Raw genomic sequence first — 23,298 nt, 5'->3', positions numbered from 1 at the left:
TCATTTAAACAAATCAAACTCAACCGAGGAAATCTGACCTGTCACAGCATCACATGAGGTCATGTGCCAAACCAAATAACACACACAGTGGGAAAACAAAGACTCAAAACTAACCAAACTTTAAGCAGACCCCCCCCCCCCACCCACAAGGAGGCTTGCCCCACCACAGTAACTCAAAACCAGAACAAAGTGCATAACCTTCCAGTGTTGCTAAGTGTGAATAAAATAAATAATGTTTAATATTTTCTGCAAAGACATGTATTGTGTAAAACACATGTGACAAACATTACCATTGTGGGCTTGAGCCATCACATAGTTGTAAAACTGAAATTTTGGTCAGGTAGGGGTGCCGAGACCACCACCATGATGAAGAGATTCTGCTGTCATGAGTTAACAGTTTCTTCTGTTTCCATCAACACCTTGCAATCCACTGAATAAAAATTATCATAGATTAGATTCCAGGTTTTAATAGCATCCTGTTTTTGATAAATTGAGCTTTGAAATACTAAAGATGATAGTTAGCAGAAGAGTTTTCTGGTTTCAAGTGAGGAATGTGTACTGATTATTACTGAGTTTATAGTGAGAACGCCCACATTTTCTCTGTTAACTTCGATAAATATAGAAAGCAAATAGTAAATGTTGGAAGTCTGGATGTTTCGGGATGGCCTCTCCACTTGTCCAGCAGGTCAGGAACTATCCAAGATGGCTGAAAAACCTCCACCAAAGACCCGAAGAAGCCAAACCCGGGGGTAGGTGGTGTTTCAGATATCCTGTCTGAGGAATGGAAGACATGTCCATCTTGACTCATCGGTGACCGAAAAAATAGTCCAACAGGGTGGAAAACAACACCAGCAACACATTTAAAAAACACATGAAAGTGTTCCATACACATATATTCATTTTTACCTCCTTGAGCCCCTCTTTACAGCTGCTGGTCTCTTTTGAACAGTCACAGTGGGCAGAAATCCCAGTGACCAGGTGATCCAGATCCTCCAGGTTCTGGTTCTGCTGGTGTTCATGAGTCCTGGATTTAGGTCTGGACTTTAACATGGTCATTCCAACACATTTAACCCAGTCTGTGTCAGGATGATGAGGGTTGTTGTCCTGCTGTTAGGTAGACTTCTGTCCCAGTCTCAGATCTCTGGCCTCAAACAGCTTTTCTTCCATGATTTCCCTCAGTTCTGACCAGTGTCCCTGCTGATGGAAACATCCCCACATCATGCTGCCACCACCATGCTTAGTCTCCTCAGCATGTGGAGACTAAGCAGCGTCTGTCCATAATGTCCAGTTCTATGGAGTGTCCAGCTGACAGTGGTCTTCTGGACAGATCCAGCTGTCTCATTCAGGGTTACTTTTGGTCTCTCTGTTGTCTAATTAATTGTCCTTCTTGTCAGATTTGCGAGTGGTGGACGGTCCTCCCTCAGCAGGTCTCTTGTGAAATAATCCCTGTGAGAAATAATTACCTCATTTTTGTTCTGATGGGTGCAAAGCTGATGCAGAAGAACGCAGATTAAGAATGAAATGAGTGGAAATGATGATTTCAGTCTATACCTACATCACTAACCTGTTTTCTGTTCTAAATTTTGTTCATATTGCTTTTCTTTTCTGTGACCTTTAGAATAAAGGAGTGGACTTCAACACAGAACCTCCTCCTGGAACACAGACAGGTACCAGAACTCCATCCACATTTCTGTCTAAAGACTTTCTGATTTATAATATATAAAACGCATCTCTTCATTTAACTGACAGATGAGAGCAGGCCCGGACTGGCCGTGGGGGCAGCGGGACTGTCCCCGGTGGCCTGGGCTCTTAAGTGGACTAACAAAAAAAATAAAATAAAAAAAAAGTTAATAAAAAGAATCAAGGCAAACTACATTGGTCTGCAGAAACTGGCACCTGCCCACCAATAAAATGATTTGTGTTCGTCAGTTTTCACCTTCACCAACTGGTGATTGATTAAAAACACCAGTAGTCAAGTTTTATTTTCATCACGAGAACTAATCAACACGAGAGCGCGTGGAGGCGGAGCAACAGAGAGACAGAGGAACGTGGTGCTGGAAGCCGACTGATGGACTAATGGAAAAAAGAGGAAAGTGGGAGCAGAAAGAGAACCCATTAAAAAAAGAAGGCCCTTGAAGAGGAGGCGGGAATGCCGGAAAATTTCTGATATTTTTCAAATCCTCATCCAGCAGTGGTGTCCAGTCACCCATAGATATGTACACGTAGATGTCGCGTTCGGGCTTGTCAGGCACGTCAACACGGGCCGGGGTTTCAGACCCGGTCAGGCCAGTCAGACTGTGTCAGACTGTGTGTGTGAAACAAAAATGCCAGATTTTTGTGCTGCATACGGATGTTCCTGTTAAAGAAACACCAAAACCAAGATAAGAGGGATAACATTTCACAGGTAAGAAGTGGTTTTGTATTATTTAACTGTTATGAACTTGTTGAATTTGACGTATTTCTTAAGCTAACATAAATGAAAACCAGCTTATGTCAGGACAAGAAAATAAAAAATGTTTTTGTTAGTAAGACGATGATTACAGGAAGATGATTTAAGGGGCATTTGGCAATCAGCCACTTCATATAATTGTGCTAAGTAGGTAATTTCAACATTATCTATTAAATCAGTTTCACGGCGCTAACATGAACTTTAACTGCTGACCTGTAGCTACAGAAGAACTGAGAACTGAGTGATGTTCAGATGGATGTTTTGTATGTTTCCAGCAGATAAATGGAGGCGGGATGGGTAGCAGCACTCAGGAGGAGAGACTTTGTACCGAAGGACCGTTCAGTCGTCTGCAGCCTCATTTTAACCCAGAGGACTTTGACAGGACTGGACAGTCCACTGGTTTAAAGGAAGACGTGATACCATCCATTTTTAATTTCCCTGACCATCTTTGCAAAGTTGGTGTCATGACAATTTCTCATGTAATCCTAATATTTCACTAACACAACGGAGTCCCCTCTAAATGATAATAAAATACATTATTAGATATGGATCTTTTTGAATGAACCCTTCAGTACTTGTACAAATGTCTCTGGTCTTGAATTCTATGTTTATTTTCTTTTCTTTGACGTTGTATTAAAAAACGTCGGTTTTATATTGGTGTTGTGTTTATGTACCTTTATCAGGTTCATTACTTGTTGGGCTCGACATCAGAGGTAAATTTAGCTTCTTTATTTTGTATCATAATGGCGAAAAGAACAGATGTAACTTTAACTGAGGTATTTTGTTTTGGGCTTATTATATATATTATTTTTATTATATATTATAAATATAACTCCATATATGAGCATCACCATTATTAATTCTCTGAGTATTGTAGAAAGAATTCAGTATGCATGTGGGTGTGTGTCTGAGTATGTGTAAGTGTATGATATGAAAATAATAATAAAAATAATGATATGTTGTATTATAAGTATATGTGACTTTCTAATAAACCAAACCAATTGAAAATCGGTTGAAAATTGAGCGAGTTATGGTGATTTTAATTGTTGATAGACCTCTGCCTCTGATGACTACTGCAGTAAGTAGAAGCGGCCCAAGATGGCGGCCGCGTTGATGCATCGTTCCAATGGACAGCAGCGTCAGAGGCAACATCTACGTGTATATGTCCATGTCCAGTCACCCGCGACGTCATGTGATTTAATGTTTAATAAATGACAGATGCAGGAGGGCAGCGTGTTGTTTGGGGGCAAATGCTTATCTGAACGTGATGATCAGTGGTTGAGATTCTCCATGAGCCTTTTATGTAGCTGTAATAATGAGCTGGGAGTCTACTACCTCCTGTCTAAACTTCATTCTACTGGAAATGTTGCACGGGTTTGTTGTTTTATTATTAAACCACATCAGCCCAAACACACAACTACACACCGTTTATATACACTAGCTCATATTTGGGGTTTCCTGGTATAACCTGGATAAAATAAAACAATTAGTTAATTATTTGTGTTGTATTAAACTGAAAGGTGGATATTTTAATACTTGGCTGCTTGGGTGTAAGTCTTTCCACATAAAATACTTATATATCTAAGTTTTGTAAAGCTGCATTTATTTAAATGAAAATACAGATTTCAGCATTTTATTTTCTGTTTTATTTGTGGCATGTATATTTATAAAGCTGAAATGCAACATCTTCTTGACCTGAACTAGAGATCCAAGTTTAGTTAAGCTATGTATATTTTATTTTACATACAAAGCACTTTATATTACCAGTTGCTTGTTTATTTCCGTACCTGAAATACGTCACCTGTTAACCTTCCAAGTCACAAATATGTGTTTAAAATCTCACTAAACTTTGCATGAGGTTAAGTGGCATTGGCTTGTTTAATTTGATCATAAAGAACCTAAAAGGTGTACGGGGATGATCACAAACAAATATTCACATTACTCTTCACACTGTTATGAAGTTGCTTGTTTTGCGTCATGAAATATTTGGTGGGTTCTGCTGAAGCAAACATGGCTCTACAGGTGGGCTGAAAAGTTTGTGAACCCTTGATAAGGTTGGACAGTGTCTTATCTTTTTGATTTGAGTCAACATTTTCATTTTCTATTAAATCTATTATAGTAATCTGACAGAAAAAATGAACAGAAAAATAAAAGTTATGTTGTTTAGCTCATCTGGGATCCTGCTGTGCTGTTGAACTGAACCTTTGGATGAGTGGGGAGTGAAAAAACTAAGTTTTGTGTTTATGGCTGTTAAATATAAATTTGATTTGAATTTGAAAAATATGTGGGTGCATGGATTTGTGGTTGTGCACACAAAGGTGTGAGCATATGTGTGCAGTATATGAGTAGGGGTGGCCTGAGTGAGTGAATGTCTCCCGGTCTGACTTTTTGTCCCAGTCCGGCCCTGGATGAGAGAAAATAACAGGGGTTACAGAAAGATTTTGTGTGGTGTGGTGGTTAGCACCACTGCCTCACAGCAAGAGGATCACTGGTTCAAGCCTTGGCTGGGGGAATGGGATTCAAACAGGGGTGTTTCTGTGTGAAATTTGCATGTTCTCCCCATGTCCAGTATGTGTGGCTTCTCTCCAGCTTCTTCCACAGTCCAGAGACATGCCTGTTAGGTTTACTTACTCTAAATTCTCTCTAGGAATGAGTGGTTGTCCCAAACATGAATAACATAGCCACATACTCTGGAAAAGTGTTTATAATGTAAATACAACTTAAATTCAATCATTTCCAAATCTCATCAACCCATATTTTATTCCCAGTACATAAACAACATATCACATGTTGAAACTGAGACGTTTTACAGTTTCATGGAAAATATGAGCCAATAGTGAATCTGATGCAGCAACACATCTGTAAAAAGTTGGAACAGGAGCAGCAAAAGGCTGGAAAAGTAATTGGTACAAACCTGAAACACCTGGAGGAGCATCTGACAACTAATCAGGTTACCTGACAACAGGTCAGTAACATGACTGGGTACAAAAGGAGCATTTCAGAGAGTCTCTAAGATGGACAGAGGTTCACTAATCTGTAACAAACTGTGTCTAAAATTTGTGAAGTAACTTCAGAGAATTGTTCATCAAAAGGTTTGGGGATCCCACCATTTACAGTGTTTAATATCATCAAAAGACTCTGAGAATCAGGAGGAATCTCTGTATGCATGGGACCAGGCTGAATGTAAAACTGAAAGCTGATTATCTCTGGCTCTGCAAGACTCTGTTCTCGCTCTTAATTCCTCTTGTGTTAGGGTCAGTACCAACCCGTTTTTTTTAGGTTTGAATGGTAAAATGGTAAATGGTCCGTATTTATATAGCGCTTTACTGCATCTGGAATGATACCCAAAGTGCTTTACATTATACATCACATTCACCCATTCACACACACATTCACACACTGATGGCAGAAGCTGCCATGCAAGGCGCTCGACCACGACCCATCAGGAGCAATTAGGGGTTCGGTGTCTTGCCCAAGGACACCTCGACATGAACCCAACTTGGCCGAGCATCGAACCGGCAACCCTCGGGTTACGAGACGACCGCTCTACCTTGCTGAGCCACGCTGCCCCTATTGAATGCATAAAAGAACCACATAATTTATTTTTATTGCATCAAGGCTTTTTGACTTTGTGAGATGCCTCTTTTTCTACATAAAAATTTTTTTCATCAAATTATAAAATGCTCTGGTTGAAATTATACCCTTTGTGTTGTTAAGGGCAGTTTAATAATTAGAGCCAAAACTGAAATCATAAGTGCACTGTCAGCCAGCATACTGACAGCCAGCTCCTCTCCCTATCATGTGAGCTTTAGGGTTTTCTCATTTTAGCGATACAAATGAGCAGGTTTCTGAGGAGGAAGACAACATGGAGTATTATCCAGAAGAAGCAGACATATCTGAGTCTGATGAGGAGGTCCCTGGTGCTGAAGCTGCTCCCTCTGAAAGATTTTAAAAATGGTAAGATCTTTTGGAGCTCAGTACCTCATGATGTACGTGGCAGGGCAGCTGCTGCAAATGCCATCAAAATGACCCCTGGAATCACAAGGTTTGTTGTTGTTAAGAAGGACCTCAGAGTCAGATGAGATTTAAGCTGAAACCAGGTGATTCGGGACCAGGAAGGGGAGAGTTGGAAAGTCCGTCTATTCAGGAACGAGGTCAGACAAGGAGTGAATGTGGAGCTGGTGTTTATAAAGCCAGGTGGGTAAATTGGTGACAGGTGTGGATGATCAGTACTCAGGGGATTGACAGTGAGAATGCAGGGAAGGATTGGGTATGTCTGTGGCAGAGCCTGGTGTGGGTGTAACTGTACCCCACCCTCCAGGAGCCACACCGGGGCGATGGTGGGGCAGACGCCGGGACCAACCACGTGGTCCCGGTCGACTGGGTTGTTGTTGGTGGAGGTCTCTAACCATGAAGAGATCCAAGATGTCATCCCAAGGAACCCACGACCGTTCCTCCGATCCATAGCCCTCCCAGTCGACCAAGTATTCCAGTCACCCAGAGCGCCGCCTGGAGTCCAGGATGCCCCAAACGGAGGAGGAAGCAGAGGAGGGATTGCACCCGACTCTGTGGAAGCAGCAGAAAGAGGAGGGTGGTAAGATTTCAGGAGGGATGTGTGGAAGACAGGATGAATCTTGTAAGATGCAGGTAGATCTAGACAATTTGTGACTGGATTAGTCTTTGCAGTAATGGGAAAGGTTAACTTTCGGCAAGCATTGCAGGGATGGATGGCCCTAGTAGACAACCACACCTTGTCCCCCACAGCATAGTGGTGTTTTGGGCCCTGCGACGGTCAGCTTGCTGGGTGTAGCACCAGATGGCCTGTTCCAGTTACTGGTGAGCCTGTGTCCACACCCGTTCACTACGTCGAAACCAGTTGTCAGCAGCAGGTATGTTGGCGCTCTCCCCATTCCAGGGGAAGAGAGGAGGTTGGTGTCCAAGAACACACTCAAATGGGGTCAGCCCAGTAGAAGCCTGGCATAGGAGATAGGATCTGTGATGTGTGAAGCTCCATCAATGCTGAAAAGTACAGGGTGTGCAAAATTATTAGGCAAGTTGTATTTTTGGGGATTAATTTTATTATAGAACAACAACTATGTTCGCAATGAACACAAAAGACTCATAAATATCAAAGCTGAATATTTTTGGAAGTTGGAGTGGGGCTTTTTTAGTTTTAGTATCTTAGGAGGATATCTGTGTGTGCAGGTGACTATTACTGTGCATAATTATTGGGCAACTTAACAAAAACCAAATATATACCCATTTCACTTATTTATTTTCACCAGGAAAACCAATATAACAACTCAAAATTTACAAATATACATTTCTGGCATTCAAAAACAAAACAAAAACAAATCAGTGACCAATATAACCACCTTTCTTTGCGAGGACACTCAAAAGCCTGCCATCCATAGATTCTGTCAGTGTCTTGATCTGTTCACAATCAACATTGCATGCAGCAGCAACCACAGCCTCCCTGACACTGTTCAGAGAGGTGTACTGTTTTCCCTCCCTGTAGATCTCCCATTTGATGAGGGACCACAGGTTCTCTATGGGGTTAAGATCAGGTGAACAAGGAGGCCATGTCATTATTTTTTCTTCTTTTAGACCTTTTCTGGCCAGCCACACAGTGGAGTACTTGGATGCGTGCGATGGAGCATTGTCCTGCATGAAAATCATGTTTTTCTTGAACGATGCTGACTTCTTCCTGTACCACTGCTTGAAGAAGGTGTCTTCCAGAAACTGGCAGTAGGACTGGGAGTTGAGCTTGACTCCATCCTCAACCCGAAAAGGTCCCACAAGCTCATCTTTGATGATACCAGCCCATACCAGTATCCCACCTCCACCTTGCTGGCGTCTGAGTCGGAGTGGAGCTTTCTGCCCTGTACTGATCCAGCCACGGGCCCATCCATCTGGCCCATCAAGACTCACTCTCATTTCATCAGTCCATAAAACCTTAGAAAAATCAGGCTGTAGCATCCCCGATTGATAAGATGGTCTCTCAAACTGATGGTTCACAATTTTATTGAGCAGCCGTGTATGTAAACACACCGTAAGAGCTACAAGATAAACAAAATACAATTAGTAACTCTTAAAAAATATGTTTTCTACCTTATTTATTATACCTCATGAATTACCTTATCATTAATTCCTCTTAACAATCTCTATTCGGAGTGCTATTACTATGTATATCTGTTCTGTGTACTTATTAAACATTTTAACATTGTCTTTTACCCTTTTACATTGTATTCAAATGAAATACAGCCAACATGTTGCAACTATATTTATCATTATGTTATATTAACATTGAAACTGGTAAAACTACATTGCTGACTAAGCATAACCTTTATCAAACAACATGAGCACCCTCTACTGGGCAAAAACGTAACTTCACACTTAGCAGTAAGTTTTTAAACTATGTGAAACATAACAAAATATCATTTACATAACAAAACACTTCTACTAACCTTGTTCCCTCATCAACCAGGTGCTAAAGAACCGTAGGCAGCTTGTTTTAAAACTTAATTTTAACGTTTTCCCCTTTTTATTGTCCGTGTAGCACACCTTACTTTGCACATGGGCTTCGCACTGTTGCAGCATATGTTTTTTCAGCAATTGCAATCGGTTTCCAACACCTCGCTGTTCTGAACCCTTTCAACATAAAAGCTTTAGCTATATTAAAGCTCTAAAAGTACATAAACACTTCCTGAACCAGTTTCACAATAAAGTAAATGTTAGCAAGGTCATTTACACTCCCACCAAATCATTAGAGCTTATCTAGTAACGAAATGGAGCGATAATGATTTCCTAATAAAGAAATGACCTGCAATCATTAGAGTCCATGAAACAACATAGGCCATATGAATAAATCTTGAACTGTACAATGAGATTAAACAGTCTCTAGGAGCAGAACCAGTTTTTGCACTGGGCGCTCCACTATAGACATTTTACCAGAACGTTGTCCTTTCTCTGTCTTCCTTTCTCCAAAGCGAATCTTAACCTTTCTTACGAGTCCATCTTTGTCAGTTACTGTGTCCATAACTTTCGCCAATCTCCATTCACTACGCGGGGAATCGTCCATTTTCTCTAAGACAATGTCTCCAACCTTTAAGTTTCTTCTGGGAGTGTGCCATTTCTGCCTCGTTGCGATGTTGGATAGATACTCCCTTTTCCAACGTGACCAAAACTGTTCTGATAAATACTGCACCTGCTGCCACCTTTTATCCTCCCTGATGAATTTACCCGGAGGGGGTAGGGCTGCCTTTGACTTCATAGTTAGCAGGTGATTTGGAGTTAATGGCTCTGGGCTGTTTGGGTCATTTAGGTTGTCCACTGTAAGAGGCCTGCTGTTCACAATCGCCATTGCCTCATAAAAGAAAGTCCTTAGTGATGCTTCGTCCATTCTGCCTGAGGAAAGGGAAGCTGTTGAGAGCAGAATGTTGCGAACTGTCCTAATTTGTCTTTCCCATACTCCTCCTGTATGGCTTGAATGAGGAGAGTGCATTCTGAAATCGCACTGTTTCTCAGCGAGAAATGTGGTAATGCGGTTAGAGTCCACTTGCTTTAAGGCTTCTTGCAGCTCATTTTTAGCTCCAATGAAGTTACTTCCTTGATCGCACCTTATCTCACTAACTGCTCCTCTTATGGCTATAAAACAACGGAGTGCATTGATAAAGGCATCTGTAGTCATGTCGTCTACCATTTCTATGTGTACTGCTCTACAGCACAGGCACGTGAAAAGAAGTCCATAATGCTTGTGCACCTTGCGAGCTTGTTTGGTCAGAAAAGGACCAAAACCGTCCATTCCACAAAATGTGAATGGTGGAGCTGGGTCTAAACGCTCTGTAGGGAGATCAGACATTTTTTGTTCCTCTGTGCCTCTCCTTAATTTACGACACTTTACACACTGGTGCACAAAGTTTGCCACGGCTTAGTTCATGCCTTGTACCCAAAATCCATTTGATCTTATCTCATTGATTGTCAGTCCCTTCCCTTGATGTTGCACTTTACTGTGGAAATGAGCTATTATCAGCTGAGTAACATGGTGACCCTTTGGAATGATAACTGGATGCTTTAATGTGGAGCAGAATGGTGCATTTTTGAGTCTTCCTCCCACCTTAAGGAGTCCATCACTATCAAGAAAAGTGTCCATTTGAAACAGTTTGCTTTTGTGAGGAAGTGCCTTTCCGTTTTTGAGCATCCTTATTTCCTCTGCATACTCACTTGCTTGTATGTCTTTTAGAATAACAATTTCTGCCTTTTGTCTTTCTTGTACTGTACTGTGACCTGTTGTTTTGTCTCCTTTGGCACAACGAATGAGTCGAGCCATAGCTTGATGGGCTTTGTACCATGAGGAAAACTTTGCTAACTTGTCAGTTAAACCCTTGTTGTCTGTTTTGAGCGTGTTTAGAGTGTGTACATTCTTGACCTCTGGATCTCCGAGTGGTACGTTAGTGTCAATGTCTGCAGCTGGAGGTATTTCCTTGTTCCACAGAAACTGTGGCCCTTTGAACCAGTCTGAAATCATGAGCTTACTTACGTTTGAGCCTCTAGAGGCAATGTCAGCAGGATTTTGCTCAGATGGAACGTATCTCCACTGCTGAGGGGAGCTGTTGAGGCTTATGGGGCGGCGTGGCTCAGCAAGGTAGAGCGGTCGTCTCGTAACCCGAGGGTTGCCGGTTCGATCCTCGGCCAAGTCGGGTTCATGTCGAGGTGTCCTTGGGCAAGACACCGAACCCCTAATTGCTCCTGATGGGTCGTGGTCGAGCGCCTTGCATGGCAGCTTCCGCCATCAGTGTGTGAATGTGTGTGTGTGAATGGGTGAATGTGATGTATAATGTAAAGCGCTTTGGGTATCATCCAGATACAGTAAAGCGCTATATAAATACGGACCATTTACCATTTATCCTTTGAACTCTGTTGGAGACAAATGTGTGAAAACGACGTGCTTCGTTATTAATATACCCTAAAACACATATGTCAAACTGGTCCAGCAAAGGGCCGTGTGGCTGCAGGTTTTTGTTCCAACCAAGCAGCAGCACACCAGATTGGACTGATTCAATCAACTGATCTCAGTCTTCAGACAGCTGATTGGTCAAACTGTGTGCTCTTGGCTGGCTGGAACAAAAACCTGCAGCCACACGGCCCTTTGCTGGACCAGTTTGACATGCCTGCCCTAAAACTACTTTGGAGTCCGCCCAGAAATACTCATCGATCTGTGCCAGTCCCAACTCATCTTTTAACATGTTGCTTACAATAATGGAGACAACAGCAGCTGTCAGTTCGAGTCTTGGTATTGTTGTTACCTTTACAGGAGCAACTCTGGTCTTTGCTGTAACCAAAGCACAATGCACATTTCCATCTTTGTTTACATATCGTAAATATGAACACTGACCATAACCGTGTGAGCTTGCATCAGAAAAATGATGCAACTCAGTTTTCACTATTAGGCCAAAGTCTTTAGGAACATAACAGCGTGGTATTATGACCTTTTCCAGGTTCTGAATATCTCTTTTCCAGTTGTCCCAAACTGGCCTTAGTTCACTAGGAAGGGGATCATCCCAGCCTGTGCCTTGTTTGCATGCCTCTTGGAGCACTCGTTTGCCTGTTAGTACAAAGGGGGAGATGAATCCCAGCGGGTCGTAAATAGATGCAACCGTTGATAGAATGCCACGCCTTGTAGCAGGTTGGTCGTTTGGGCGAAAGCAAAACCTGAGTGTGTCTGAATCGATGTGCCATTGAATGCCTAGTGCCCTTTCAAGTTTAGAGTCACAAAATGATATGTCACATGTGTGCTGCGGGGAGGCACGCTCAGATAGTGGAATGCTTTCTAACACTGTTTTGTCGTTACTTACAAACTTGTGTAGTCTGAGGCCACCGGAAGCGCAGAGGGCCTGAGCCTCCTGTGCAAGCTGAATAGCTTCCTCGATGCTTGCAGGGCTTGTCACACCATCATCCACATAAAAATCTTTCATTACAAACTGTGAAGCAAGGGGAAACTGTGTCTCGTTCTCTTTAGCAAGATGCTTCAAACCATAATTGGCACAGCCTGGCGAGGATGTGGCACCAAAAAGGTGCACTTTCATACGAAAGTCTTGGGGCTCAGTGTTCAGGTTGCCATTTTTCCACCACAGAAATCTTAAATAGTCTCTGTCTGCTTCATGCACGTGAAATTGGTGGAACATTTTTTCAATGTCACACAACAATGCAACCTGATGCCTTCTGAATCTGATGAGGCTGCTCAATAAAATTGTGAACCATCAGTTTGAGAGACCATCTTATCAATCGGGGATGCTACACAGGCTTATGATATTTCTTGGCCCAGTCTTGACGTTTTATCTCGTGTGTCTTGTTCAGTGGTGGTCGTTTTTCAGCCTTCCTTACCTTGGCCATGTCCCTGAGTATTGCACACCTTGTGCTTCTTGGCACTCCAGTGATGTTGCAGCTCTGAAATATGGCAAAACTGGTGGCCAATGGCATCTTGGCAGCTTCACGCTTGATTTTCCTCAGTTCATGGACAGTTATTTTGCGCCTTGTTTTTTCAACACGCTTCTTGCGACCCTGTTGACTATTTTGAATGAAACGCTTGATTGTTCGATGATCACGCCTCAAAAGCTTGGCAATTTTAAGAGTGCTGCATCCCTCTGCAAGACATCTCACTATTTTTCACTTTTCAGAGTCCGTCAAATCTCTCTTCTGACCCATTTTGCCAAAGGAATGGAAGTTGCCTAATAATTATGCACACCTGATATAGGGTGTTGATGTCATTAGACCACACCCCTTCTCATTACAGAGATGCACATCACCTGATATGCTTAATTGGTAGTAGGCTTTCAAGCCTGTACCGGTTGGAGTAGAACAACATGCATAAAGAGGATGATGTGATCAAAATACTCATTTGCCTAATAATTCTGCACACACTGTATATGGAGGTTTTAGAGCAACATCTGCTCCCATCCAGACAACGTCTCTTTCAGGGAAGGCCTTGTAGATTTCAGCAAGATGATGCTGAACCACATCCTGCATCCATCACAGCAGCATGGCTTCACAGGAGAAGAGTCCGGCTGCTGAACTGGCCTGCCTGCAGTCCAGACCTTTCACCAGTACACAACATCTGGAGCATCATGGAAGCAGAAATCCAGCAACCAAGGTCCAGGACTGTAGAGCAGCTAGAATACTGCATCAGACCAGAATGGGACAACATTCCTCTCCTAAAACTCCAGCAACTGGACTCCTCACTTCCCAGACACATAAAGACAGTTGTTAAAAGAAGAGGGGATGCTACACCATGCTGAATATCACCCTGGAACTACTTTTTACACCGTGCCGAACATCACCCTGGAACTACTTTTTACACCGTGCCGAACATCACCCTGGAACTACTTTTTACACCGTGCCGAACATCACCCTGGAACTACTTTTTAGACCGTGCCGATCATCACCCTGGAACTACTTTTTACACCGTGCCGAACATCACCCTGGAACTACTTTTTACACCGTGCCGAACATCACCCTGGAACTACTTTTTACAGACATGTTGCTGCCATCAGATTCACTCTGCAAGACCACTGAATGAGGAGCATAAAAAGACAAATCAGGGAGCAGCTGCATCACAGTCAGAAGTCAGAAATAATTGCTGTTAAAACGTCCTGTTCTTTTCAGAAATGTTCATGTGGTGAGGAGAGAGTTAAAGTTGTCAGTCACTAAGATGAAACGTAAGCTCACTGCTGTCTTCTGTTTTTATGACAGAGAATGCATCAGATCTAAAAAAACAGCCAGTAATTGCCAATAAATCAGAATATCAGGCAAACTCTCCTTAAAATCTCTGCTTCTAGATGAACTAACATAAGCTTGTGTTGATGCCTCGCTGTACCCGTCGGCCTTTGTTAGAATTTTCATCCTTCACGTTTCCCTCCCTGCTCATCATCTCTCTTTCATTAATTTGTTCTCCACTCTTTTTCGTCAGGTCTGTGTGGAGTAATAGAGCAGAAAGATGAAGGAGGAAAGCAGTCAGATTCAGCCTGTGGAGCTCAGACCCAACCTGGACACGCTGCACTCTGCGAGTATGTTCATTCCTTTATGTGATCAGAGTCTCATAAACTGTTGGACATTTTCTCTGGCAACCAGACTACATCATGAGGGTACACTTCAGCTACTTAACAGTTTAAGTAGGTTATGTGTGGGCTGTATGGGTACTAACAGTAATCTGTGTGTGTGTGTGTGTGTGTGTGTGTGTGTGTGTGTGTGTGTGTGTGTGTGTGTGTGTGTGTGTGTGAAATAACTTTTGATTATTAAAATGCTGACTGGATGTTGTTTAGAATCACCACCAAATACCCATCACTCTAAAAAAATTTCAATTTTGTGTTTTTAATGCATAATTAATAATCAAAATAATCAAACTGGCATTTAAAGCTTTAAAAGTCTTAAAAGATTAAATGTTTGGTAGTTTTGAGCAGATCTGAAGATGTTTAAGCGATTTGTAAAAAAAAGTAGAAAAAATATTGATTTATGATGATTTTGTTTTTTCGTGTGTGGACATTTTTGGCCACAAACAGAAGGAATTAAAACTCATGCGGTTGATTCAGGCTGAGGAGGTCATTCATGAAGGAAACAGCTAAAAACAGAACATTTTCTCCATTATTTGAAGAAGGTAGAGTCATTTAAATATGGGTCATGGCTGAAAAATTATTTCAAATGTCCGTGTTGTGGCAACAGAGGTCCCACAGTGTATGAAGGGTCACAAAGACTAAATAAACCTGAATCTGAAGTTAGTGTGGAAATGTTACAATGCTACAAAAGTAGATACAATGTTGACTGTATCTACTTATAAAGTTTATACAGGAAGGATTATTAATAAAACTTATTAAACAGAGTGAGAGCTGATTGTCCTGGTCAGTGTTAGATAAGCTGTTGAGAAGAAAAATGTTTATAAATCTGATACAAATGTAGGTTATAACTAAGAAATCCTTATTTAGTTTTATCATGAGCAAGCAGCACAGCAAAGCTCTGTGTGTGATCATCTGCCCTGATGTCCAGGAAGCACTACCGGGAGTACCTGGTCAGCCTGATCAACAGCCACTCCATCGACCCCGCCCCCCTCTACAGCTCCAATGAGCTGCTGTTGGCCTGCCGAAGGTACAAGGTGGACGACACCCGCAGAGATGGAGAGGACACGTTTACCTACTGCAGCAGACTGCTCAAGGTATGTCTCTTATCAATGACAGTATTGTTTCACGTGTTGACATTTACCAAAAGATCTACTTTCATACATTTTCAACTTCTGTCACAGTTCTCACAAAGTCACCCAAACTGGACAATAGAAGATATAAAAACATTGCTGGTCTGATGAGTCTCCATTTCAGCTCCACATTCAGATGCTAGGCTCAGAAATTGGTGGCAACATCATGAAAACATGGATCCACCCTGCCTTGGATCAACAGTTGAACTGCATGAATTTATGGAATGCGCAAATGCTGCATGAACAGAAACGCTCTCACACGGCATGCTGAGCCTCTAAAGAACTAAATGGAAAGTATAAAGGAAAGTCAGGAACTGAAGAAGCTGTATGTTCAGTGGTAGCGGTACGTTCCCGGCACGTGTAGCGGTACGTGCAGTGGTAGCGATACATTCAGTGGTAGCAGTACGTTCAGTGGTAGTGGTACGTTCAGTGTAGTGGTACGTTCAGTGGTAGCAGTACGTTCAGTGGTAGCGATACATTCAGTGGTAGCGGTACGTTCCCGGCACGTGTAGCGGTACATTCAGTGGTAGCGGTACGTTCAGTGGTAGCGGTACGTTCAGTGTAGCGGTACGTTCAGTGGTAGCAGTACGTTCAGTGGTAGCGGTACGTTCAGTGTAGCGGTACGTTCAGTGGTAGCGGTACGTTCAGTGGTACTGGTACGTTCACTGTAGTGGTACGTTCAGTGTAGTGGTACGTTCAGTGGTAGCTGTACGTTCAGTGGTAGCGATACATTCAGTGGTAGCGATACATTCAGTGGTAGCGGTACGTTCCCGGCACGTGTAGCGGTACATTCAGTGGTAGCGGTACGTTCAGTGCTAGCGATACATTCAGTGGTAGCGGTACGTTCCCGGCACGTGTAGCGGTACGTTCAGTGGTAGCGGTACGTTCAGCGTAGTGGTACGTTCAGTAGTAGCGGTACGATCAGTGATAGCGGTACGTTCAGTGTAGCGGTACGTTCAGTGGTAGCGGTACGTTCAGTTGTAGCGGTACGTTCAGTGGTAGCGGTACGTTCCCGGCACGTGTAGCGGTACGTTCAGTGTAGCGGTACGTTCAGTGGTAGCGGTATGTTCAGTGTAGTGGTACGTTCAGTGGTAGCGGTACGTTCAGTGGTAGCGGTACGTTCAGTGGTAGCGGTACGATCAGTGGTAGCGGTACGTTCAGTGTAGCGGTACGTTCAGTGGTAGAGGTACGATTAGTGGTAGCGGTAGGTACGTTCAGTGGTAGCGGTACGTTCCCGGCACGTGTAGCGGTACGTTCAGTGTAGCGGTACGTTCAGTGGTAGCGGTACGTTCAGTGTAGTGGTACGTTCAGTGGTAGCGGTACGATTAGTGGTAGCGGTACGATTAGTGGTAGCGGTACGTTCAGTGGTAGCGGTACGTTCAGTGGTAGCGGTACGTTCAGTGGTAGCGGTACGTTCAGTGTAGCGGTACGTTCAGTGTAGCGGTACGTTCAGTGGTAGCGGTACGTTCAGTGGTAGCGGTACGTTCAGTGGTAGCGGTACGCTCAGTGGTAGCGGTACGTTCCCGGTACATGTAGTTGCACTATTTCCATGAGCTGTGGGTTATAAAAGTGGCTAAATCAAATCCACTCGCATCTCATGACCTTTTACACAATTTAATGGTTGAAAGTAACTTTTGACAGTTTCTAGGTTTGCGGCTGGTTTTAGAGCAGCTGTCTTCCTTCCATCAATCTGACCTGAAGCTCAGATTTCATCTTCAAACTGTCACCACTCTTGTTTCTCTGCAGAAACTGATGGATGAAGTCCCACTTGGTGACAAGGTGCCACGAAAAAAATAGGATGCCCGGCTTCCTGTTGGCTAAAGGTGAAATCTGAGATTTTCTCATTCTCATCAGGCTCATCAGGCTCATCAGACGATGCACATCGTGGGTCTGTCTGTTCATCGCCTTCAGCAGACGTCGGCTGCTCTTCAGGTTTACCATCTACAAACATCAGCTCCTGTTCAGCAGATGGTGGAAACAGAGAAGCTGGAGTTGGTTTTAGTAGAAATTAAACACATGGATCAGAAAACAGCTGCACTAATGAAATGAGAACTAATAAAGGAATTATCATTCAACTCTTCACTCTTCACTCTTCAGAAACTGTGGAATCAAGTGAGACCGCAGGCTGACTGAAAGCAGTCGACCTGTTCATCATCAGTAGCTAACTGACAGGCAAGAAAACTTGTTAACATCACCAGTAAAACAGATTAAATCCCCTCCGTTCTCCTGGATCCTGACGGTGGTCTAGGCATTGAGTCAGTAACCCAGCCCACCATCCTCCTGCTTTCTCTGGTTCTTTACTTTCTAGCTCCTCACCTCAGATGTTTCTGATTCTTCAAAAGATCCTGAACAAGAACTAAAACCATCAACATGTCTCACGTAAAGGTTTTATATCAGGGGTGTCAAACATACGGCCTGGGGGACAAAACTGGGCCAGAGGATGAATTTGGTAAATGTAAATATTTTAATAAAAGTAACTAATTCCTAATTTGTCCGTGTGAGGTGTAGTTTTATGTTTAAATGTAAAACATTTCCAAGGCAGGAGGAGAACTTGTTCTAACTTTTCTGTCTTTCTGACTTAATAGATGTGACTTCAGTTTGTATGATGAGGTGAGTCAGTTCAGGTGGTCAGGATTACTACACACATGTAGTAATTTATATTAAAGTCCACAGCTGCACTGAGGAGCTTTTACAGACCAGGCAAAACACCTTTTCAACCTGGCCTTCAGCATCTGGAACCACATAGAGGACCTGATCTGCTACACTCCTCTGATTCTGGACCCAAACACTGCTGGTCCACTTATGATCCAGTCTGAAGATCTGACCAGTGAAAGATGAGGAGGGAACCAGAACCTTCCTGATAATCCAGAGACGAGTCATTTCCCCTGTTCTGTCTTGAGTTCTGAGGGTTTTCAGTCAGGAGCTCACAGCTGGGATGTGGAGGTTGGAGACAGCAGGTGGTGGAATCTGGGTGTGTCGATGGGAAGGGAGACATACGGTCTGGATTATAGAGAACATGGTTCTATAGAGGTGAATACTCAGTACTGGTTCTTCCACTAATCTCAGACTTTAGAAGCATCTGCAGCGGATCAGAGTGAATCTGGAACAGAAGAAATCTGTAATTCTCTGATCCTGAAACAAACACACACACATACACACCTTCACACACACTTTCGCTGGCAGGAAGTTTCCATTCATTGAAATTCATGAAGATTTGACCTGTGAAGGTGCCAGTGATGGAACAGCAGCTCTGATGTGTCCAGCACGAAGAACACAGAGTTCACATTATACCTTATTAATCAGTGATTTCAGGGCCCAACGGGAAGTTTGAAGCTGAAATCAGAAGAGGAGGAAATCACTGATGTCAAAGGCTGAAAGAAGTCAGTGGGTCAGCATATATATGGAGCGGAGACATGCTTTAACTCTATTTCCCCTCATTCCTCAGCTCTCTTAAGGGAAGCAGTTGTTCCAAACAGTGTAGAAACGATGTTTATTCCTCTGCTTGTTCCAGGAGGATCTCTCGACTTTGTGGTTATAATCTGCTCTGATGCTACAATCGTTCCGCTCACATGAAGCCGTTTTCAGCAGAATCCAAACGTTTACTGGGTCTTCTGTAACTTCCTCCTTCTCAAAAGAATGTGTAGTAATTCAGGCTGGATCAAGCTGTTGTCTTTATATTACTGTTATAAATGTGATTTCACCCCAAAAGAAGACGGAGACAAAACATGAACAGACAGAAATGAGTCCAAATGACATTTAATGAAAATGAAAAAATACTTTATTAATCCCAGAAGGAAGTTAAAATTATTAAAAACAATTAATTAGTATTTAAGCAATTTGTAATCTCTACATAAGACTTAACCCATCCCGTAAACTGAGATAATCAGGTGATATAGCAGTCAGTAGAAAAGCACAGTAAAAGTAGAAGACATAATGAAAATTTACAATAAAAATATGGAAAAAATAGAATAAAATGTAATAAAACACATTCCAGGTAGCAGCAATCATTAATAAAATACCGATGAAGAGATTGTGTTTAACTCACCAATCCTTTGGTAACAAAGTGGTCTTATTATTGTATTTAATCTTTTTACATTTACAACTTATTTACTTCTTTTTCACCTTTAAGTTTCAGTATTTCATACCCAAACTGCTTTCCTCTGCAACCTTTTTCCATTTTCCCCTGTGGAGTGTATCATCTGCATCTTCTGCCACAGAATTCTTTGCACTTTGTAAATAAAGTCTTTCACTTGTTTTCTGGTCTCTGGTTTTGGGTCCTGCCTCTAAGACAAGACCACAACAGGTTCGAAATGACTGAAAAATCTTTGACGCTTACTTTGGAATTATTAAAAGTAGAAGAAGAAGTAGATGAAAAAGAAGAAAAAGATGGCCGCTAACTGATCATGAAGCAGTATTTTTTTAGGACTATTTTGTTAACTTATTTCTCTTCTCTTTCTCCCTTTTTAAACGAGTTTTTAAAGGGGCTGTCGAGTCCATGCCGGGCTCAGTGGCACTGCAGTTCCTGGTGCTCATACTGGAAACCAGCTCTGTATAAATATTCTGGTTCAATGACAACTATAAGAAATCTATTAGGATGTTAGCCAAGGAATTACTCAGGTGTACTAATTACTTTTATTTAAGCCCACATATTTACTAACAGTGTGTTAGTAAATAAACAAGGAGACTCTTTATATGGAAGAAGTGAGAACAACTTGAGGCAGACTGACTAACACTTAGGGATGCAATTGCTTACTGTTTCGTACTGAGTGAACTATTTGATTCAGTTAGTATATCCTGTAAAGGAAGATCACATCTGGGCTTGTGTGTATGTCTTTATCTCTCCCTTACAGAGAATAGGAAGCCAGTGCCAGGTGAAGACTGACCATGAGGAGGCTGCTGTTAGATGACACATTGGACTTTATCCAGCAACTGCCCATTAGCCAGCAAAAACCTATGTATAGAAAGAGGAGGAGCAGGAATCAGGTAGTAGTGTTCTGACTGTGGCAGGCAGCAAGACACTCTCATGTCTGTTCGCTGGGGTCAGGTAACAGAACCCAGAGCTCTGTTTGGACATTTGTAGTACCATTGTAATCAATAAATAGTTAAAGGAAAGAAGTTGTTTGTCCAAGAAGAGGAGAAAGCCCACGGAATCAGAAGGTGATTATTAAATCTGTAGGGAAAGGAGTGCCCACCCGGTTTGGGTGTGTGGGAAACTGGTACGCATCTTTACTTTTGGAAAGTAATACTTTTTAGGGGTTTTCTTCTTCACAGTCGGTATCCAAACAGTCCTCTTCATCATCCTGTTCACATTAGACATCATCAGACCAAGACCAGACCTAACACATGACCAGTTATTTTATGCTGTGTTTTACCCACCACTGCTGGTGGAGAAGAAGGAATTACAATTACATTATTCTACATAAACATATATATGTAAGGGATAATGCCCAACGAGGTGTCCATTGTCATAAATTAAGGGACAACACAGAGGCGTGAACCAGTGTCTGAGTTTCTGTTGCCATGGTTACCAACTACCATTTAGTCAGGGCAATAATTTACAGCAATAAGTCTATTTGACCGGAACTTCTTTCATAGGTGTCCATTATCAATTTTTAATGGACACCCTTCAGCCAATCAGAATCGAGTATTCACCTAGACCATGGTATAAATATATATATATATATATATATATATATATATATATATAATATATATATATATGATACACATATATTTAAACTCTTTTATAACCAAGGCCGGCTTTACGCAGGGGCAAGAGGGGGCAGTGCCCCCTCAAACAAACATTCTGCCCCCTCAATCAAATGCGCCGAAATGGGCAAATCTCTCCAAACGCTCTCTCCCCTCTGTACTGAACTCTGTGTGTCGGAGCTTCACAGGATCCATTGTACTGTCTTCAACAAGTCCTTCCCACCACCACAGAAAACAACCAATCAGTGTTTAGTATGCAAATGAGTTGACATACAGCCTGATCTTGCGGTGTCATATTTCTCCCCCCTCGTAGAGAGAGCGGCTGCTGAGCTCCAGCGGTAAAACTTATAGAGTAAAGCTCTGTTAAATGTGTTGTAGCGATACTGAATAAATACTTATAATAACAGACGTATTTATTGCATCTATTCTGTCAACTGGGGTTTGTTTCTGTTCTATTTAAACGTGTCTACGCCTGTTAGTAGGAGCAGTGATCAATCACGCACGGGCCATAGATGTGACTGCCTCCTCGGTACTAGACTGAGGGAAACGAGCTGCGCATATGAGACCCCTCAAGCTCCGCCCAGCCTTTAGTTCAGCATGCTAGTTTGAAGAAAAAATAACAGAAAGTTTCACTCTACATTCCCGCTGCTTTCAGCAGTTCAGCTCAGAGCTTCATGTATGCCTTGTTGGTTCTTAAAATTTTGATGAAGGATCATTAGTTTTTACTCATTTTCATTTATTATTATCATTATTTCCCCCTGAAGATTCACTGCCTTATTTTGGTAGGGGGTTTAATTTTTTGCTCTGTTATTGTTGTGCTTGATAGTTATGATTCTTTAATCATTATGGTCTATATACAGACAGAAACAAACACACAGATAGTTGAGTTTATTGTTATTAGTTTCAAATTTATTCAAAATGCTTAGACATCTAATGGCTGTCCAATAGGGCAATTGTTATTTTGTTGGTTGTTAAAGCTTTGATAATGGATCATTCTTTTCTATTTTCTTACTTCATTTTGTTATTGATATTTTCTGTTCCCCCCCTGAGGGATTGCCACCTTATTGTGGTCAGGGGGTTTGCGTGCCTCAGTGACTCTAAGAGCTATACCAGCAGGAGCTTTGGTTTCAGGTGGGACACCCAAGCTGGACAGGTCTTAGAGTAGAGGCCTGACAAAGTGCAATCCATTTCTTTGAAGTTGGACTCCACTAACAGCACAGTTCCGTTAAAGAAACACTTAAAAAACAACAACAAGAAAATGCTGAAGTATGTACTCATAATGCCCCCTTCAAATTTATGCCTGCCCCCTCATGTATGCATTCCTAGAACCGGCCCTGTTTATAACTATACATACCTTGATTTTGTAATTGAATAATATATTTTTTACATGTTGAAAATAAATAAAAATAAATGCCAACACCAGTGAGTGTTTTCATTGATGTGATGATCAGAGAAGGAGTAGGAGCTGGCTGTGGTGCTGAAACCAGTCCGGTCCAGCACGGTCCTTCAGGATCTAGAAATCCTGGTCCACGTGCTGGAATCTGAGTGAGAATCACATTTTCTGTCCTCTATGTGAGATCTGAAGGAGAGCTTTTACTCTGAGCTGATCGGAGGTCAAACGGTTTGCAAACAGAGAGGAAGACGGCGAAAGAGAGAGAGGAGGGGGAGGAGGGGGTTATCAGCCAGACTGGGGAGGAAGAGGATGATGTCATGGTTTGTAGTGTGAGCCATAGAAGACGCAGATGGTTGCAGCCTTCCTCCTCACCCTCCAAACACCAGCCTCAGCATCAGGACCGCTCGGAGCGACAGAGAAGGAAGATGATGGATGAGAGGAAGCCGGTAATCCTCCCTGAAGCCTGGGTGTGAGCTAATCATCGTTCCAAAGGTGACATGGAGCAAAATA

The 23,298-nt window shown here is 42.4% G+C and overlaps 1 protein-coding gene and 1 long non-coding RNA gene across 5 annotated transcripts in view; one reads left to right on the top strand and one right to left on the bottom strand.

Annotated features, from left to right (window-relative positions):
* The window catches only part of LOC121643956 (E3 ubiquitin-protein ligase RNF31), a 63,882-nt gene extending 46,116 nt beyond the window's left edge, over positions 1 to 17,766 (top strand). For 2 of the 4 annotated variants that reach the window (XM_041991605.1, XM_041991603.1), the window contains 5 exons: positions 1,619 to 1,667; positions 14,415 to 14,511; positions 15,485 to 15,650; positions 17,433 to 17,465; positions 17,550 to 17,766. In XM_041991605.1, coding sequence (XP_041847539.1) covers positions 1,619 to 1,667; positions 14,415 to 14,511; positions 15,485 to 15,650; positions 17,433 to 17,465; positions 17,550 to 17,735 — 531 coding nt within the window. In that variant the 3' untranslated portion in view covers positions 17,736 to 17,766. Of the gene's footprint in view, positions 1 to 1,618; positions 1,668 to 14,414; positions 14,512 to 15,484; positions 15,651 to 17,432 lie in introns of all 4 variants that reach the window. The other 2 variants (XM_041991604.1, XM_041991606.1) reach the window with 2 other exon arrangements.
* Positions 8,439 to 11,904, bottom strand: LOC121643975. Its single transcript, XR_006011205.1, has 3 exons — positions 11,893 to 11,904; positions 8,917 to 9,201; positions 8,439 to 8,508 (listed from the first exon to the last, which is right to left on the bottom strand). It is a non-coding gene; the product is annotated as an uncharacterized LOC121643975 (long non-coding RNA).
* Positions 17,767 to 23,298: the final 5,532 nt, after the last annotated feature.

The sequence above is a fragment of the Melanotaenia boesemani genome, chromosome 8, assembly GCF_017639745.1.
Source record: "Melanotaenia boesemani isolate fMelBoe1 chromosome 8, fMelBoe1.pri, whole genome shotgun sequence".
Taxonomy (NCBI): Eukaryota; Metazoa; Chordata; class Actinopteri; order Atheriniformes; family Melanotaeniidae; genus Melanotaenia; species Melanotaenia boesemani.
This window is presented reverse-complemented; position numbering and strand designations above follow the sequence as displayed.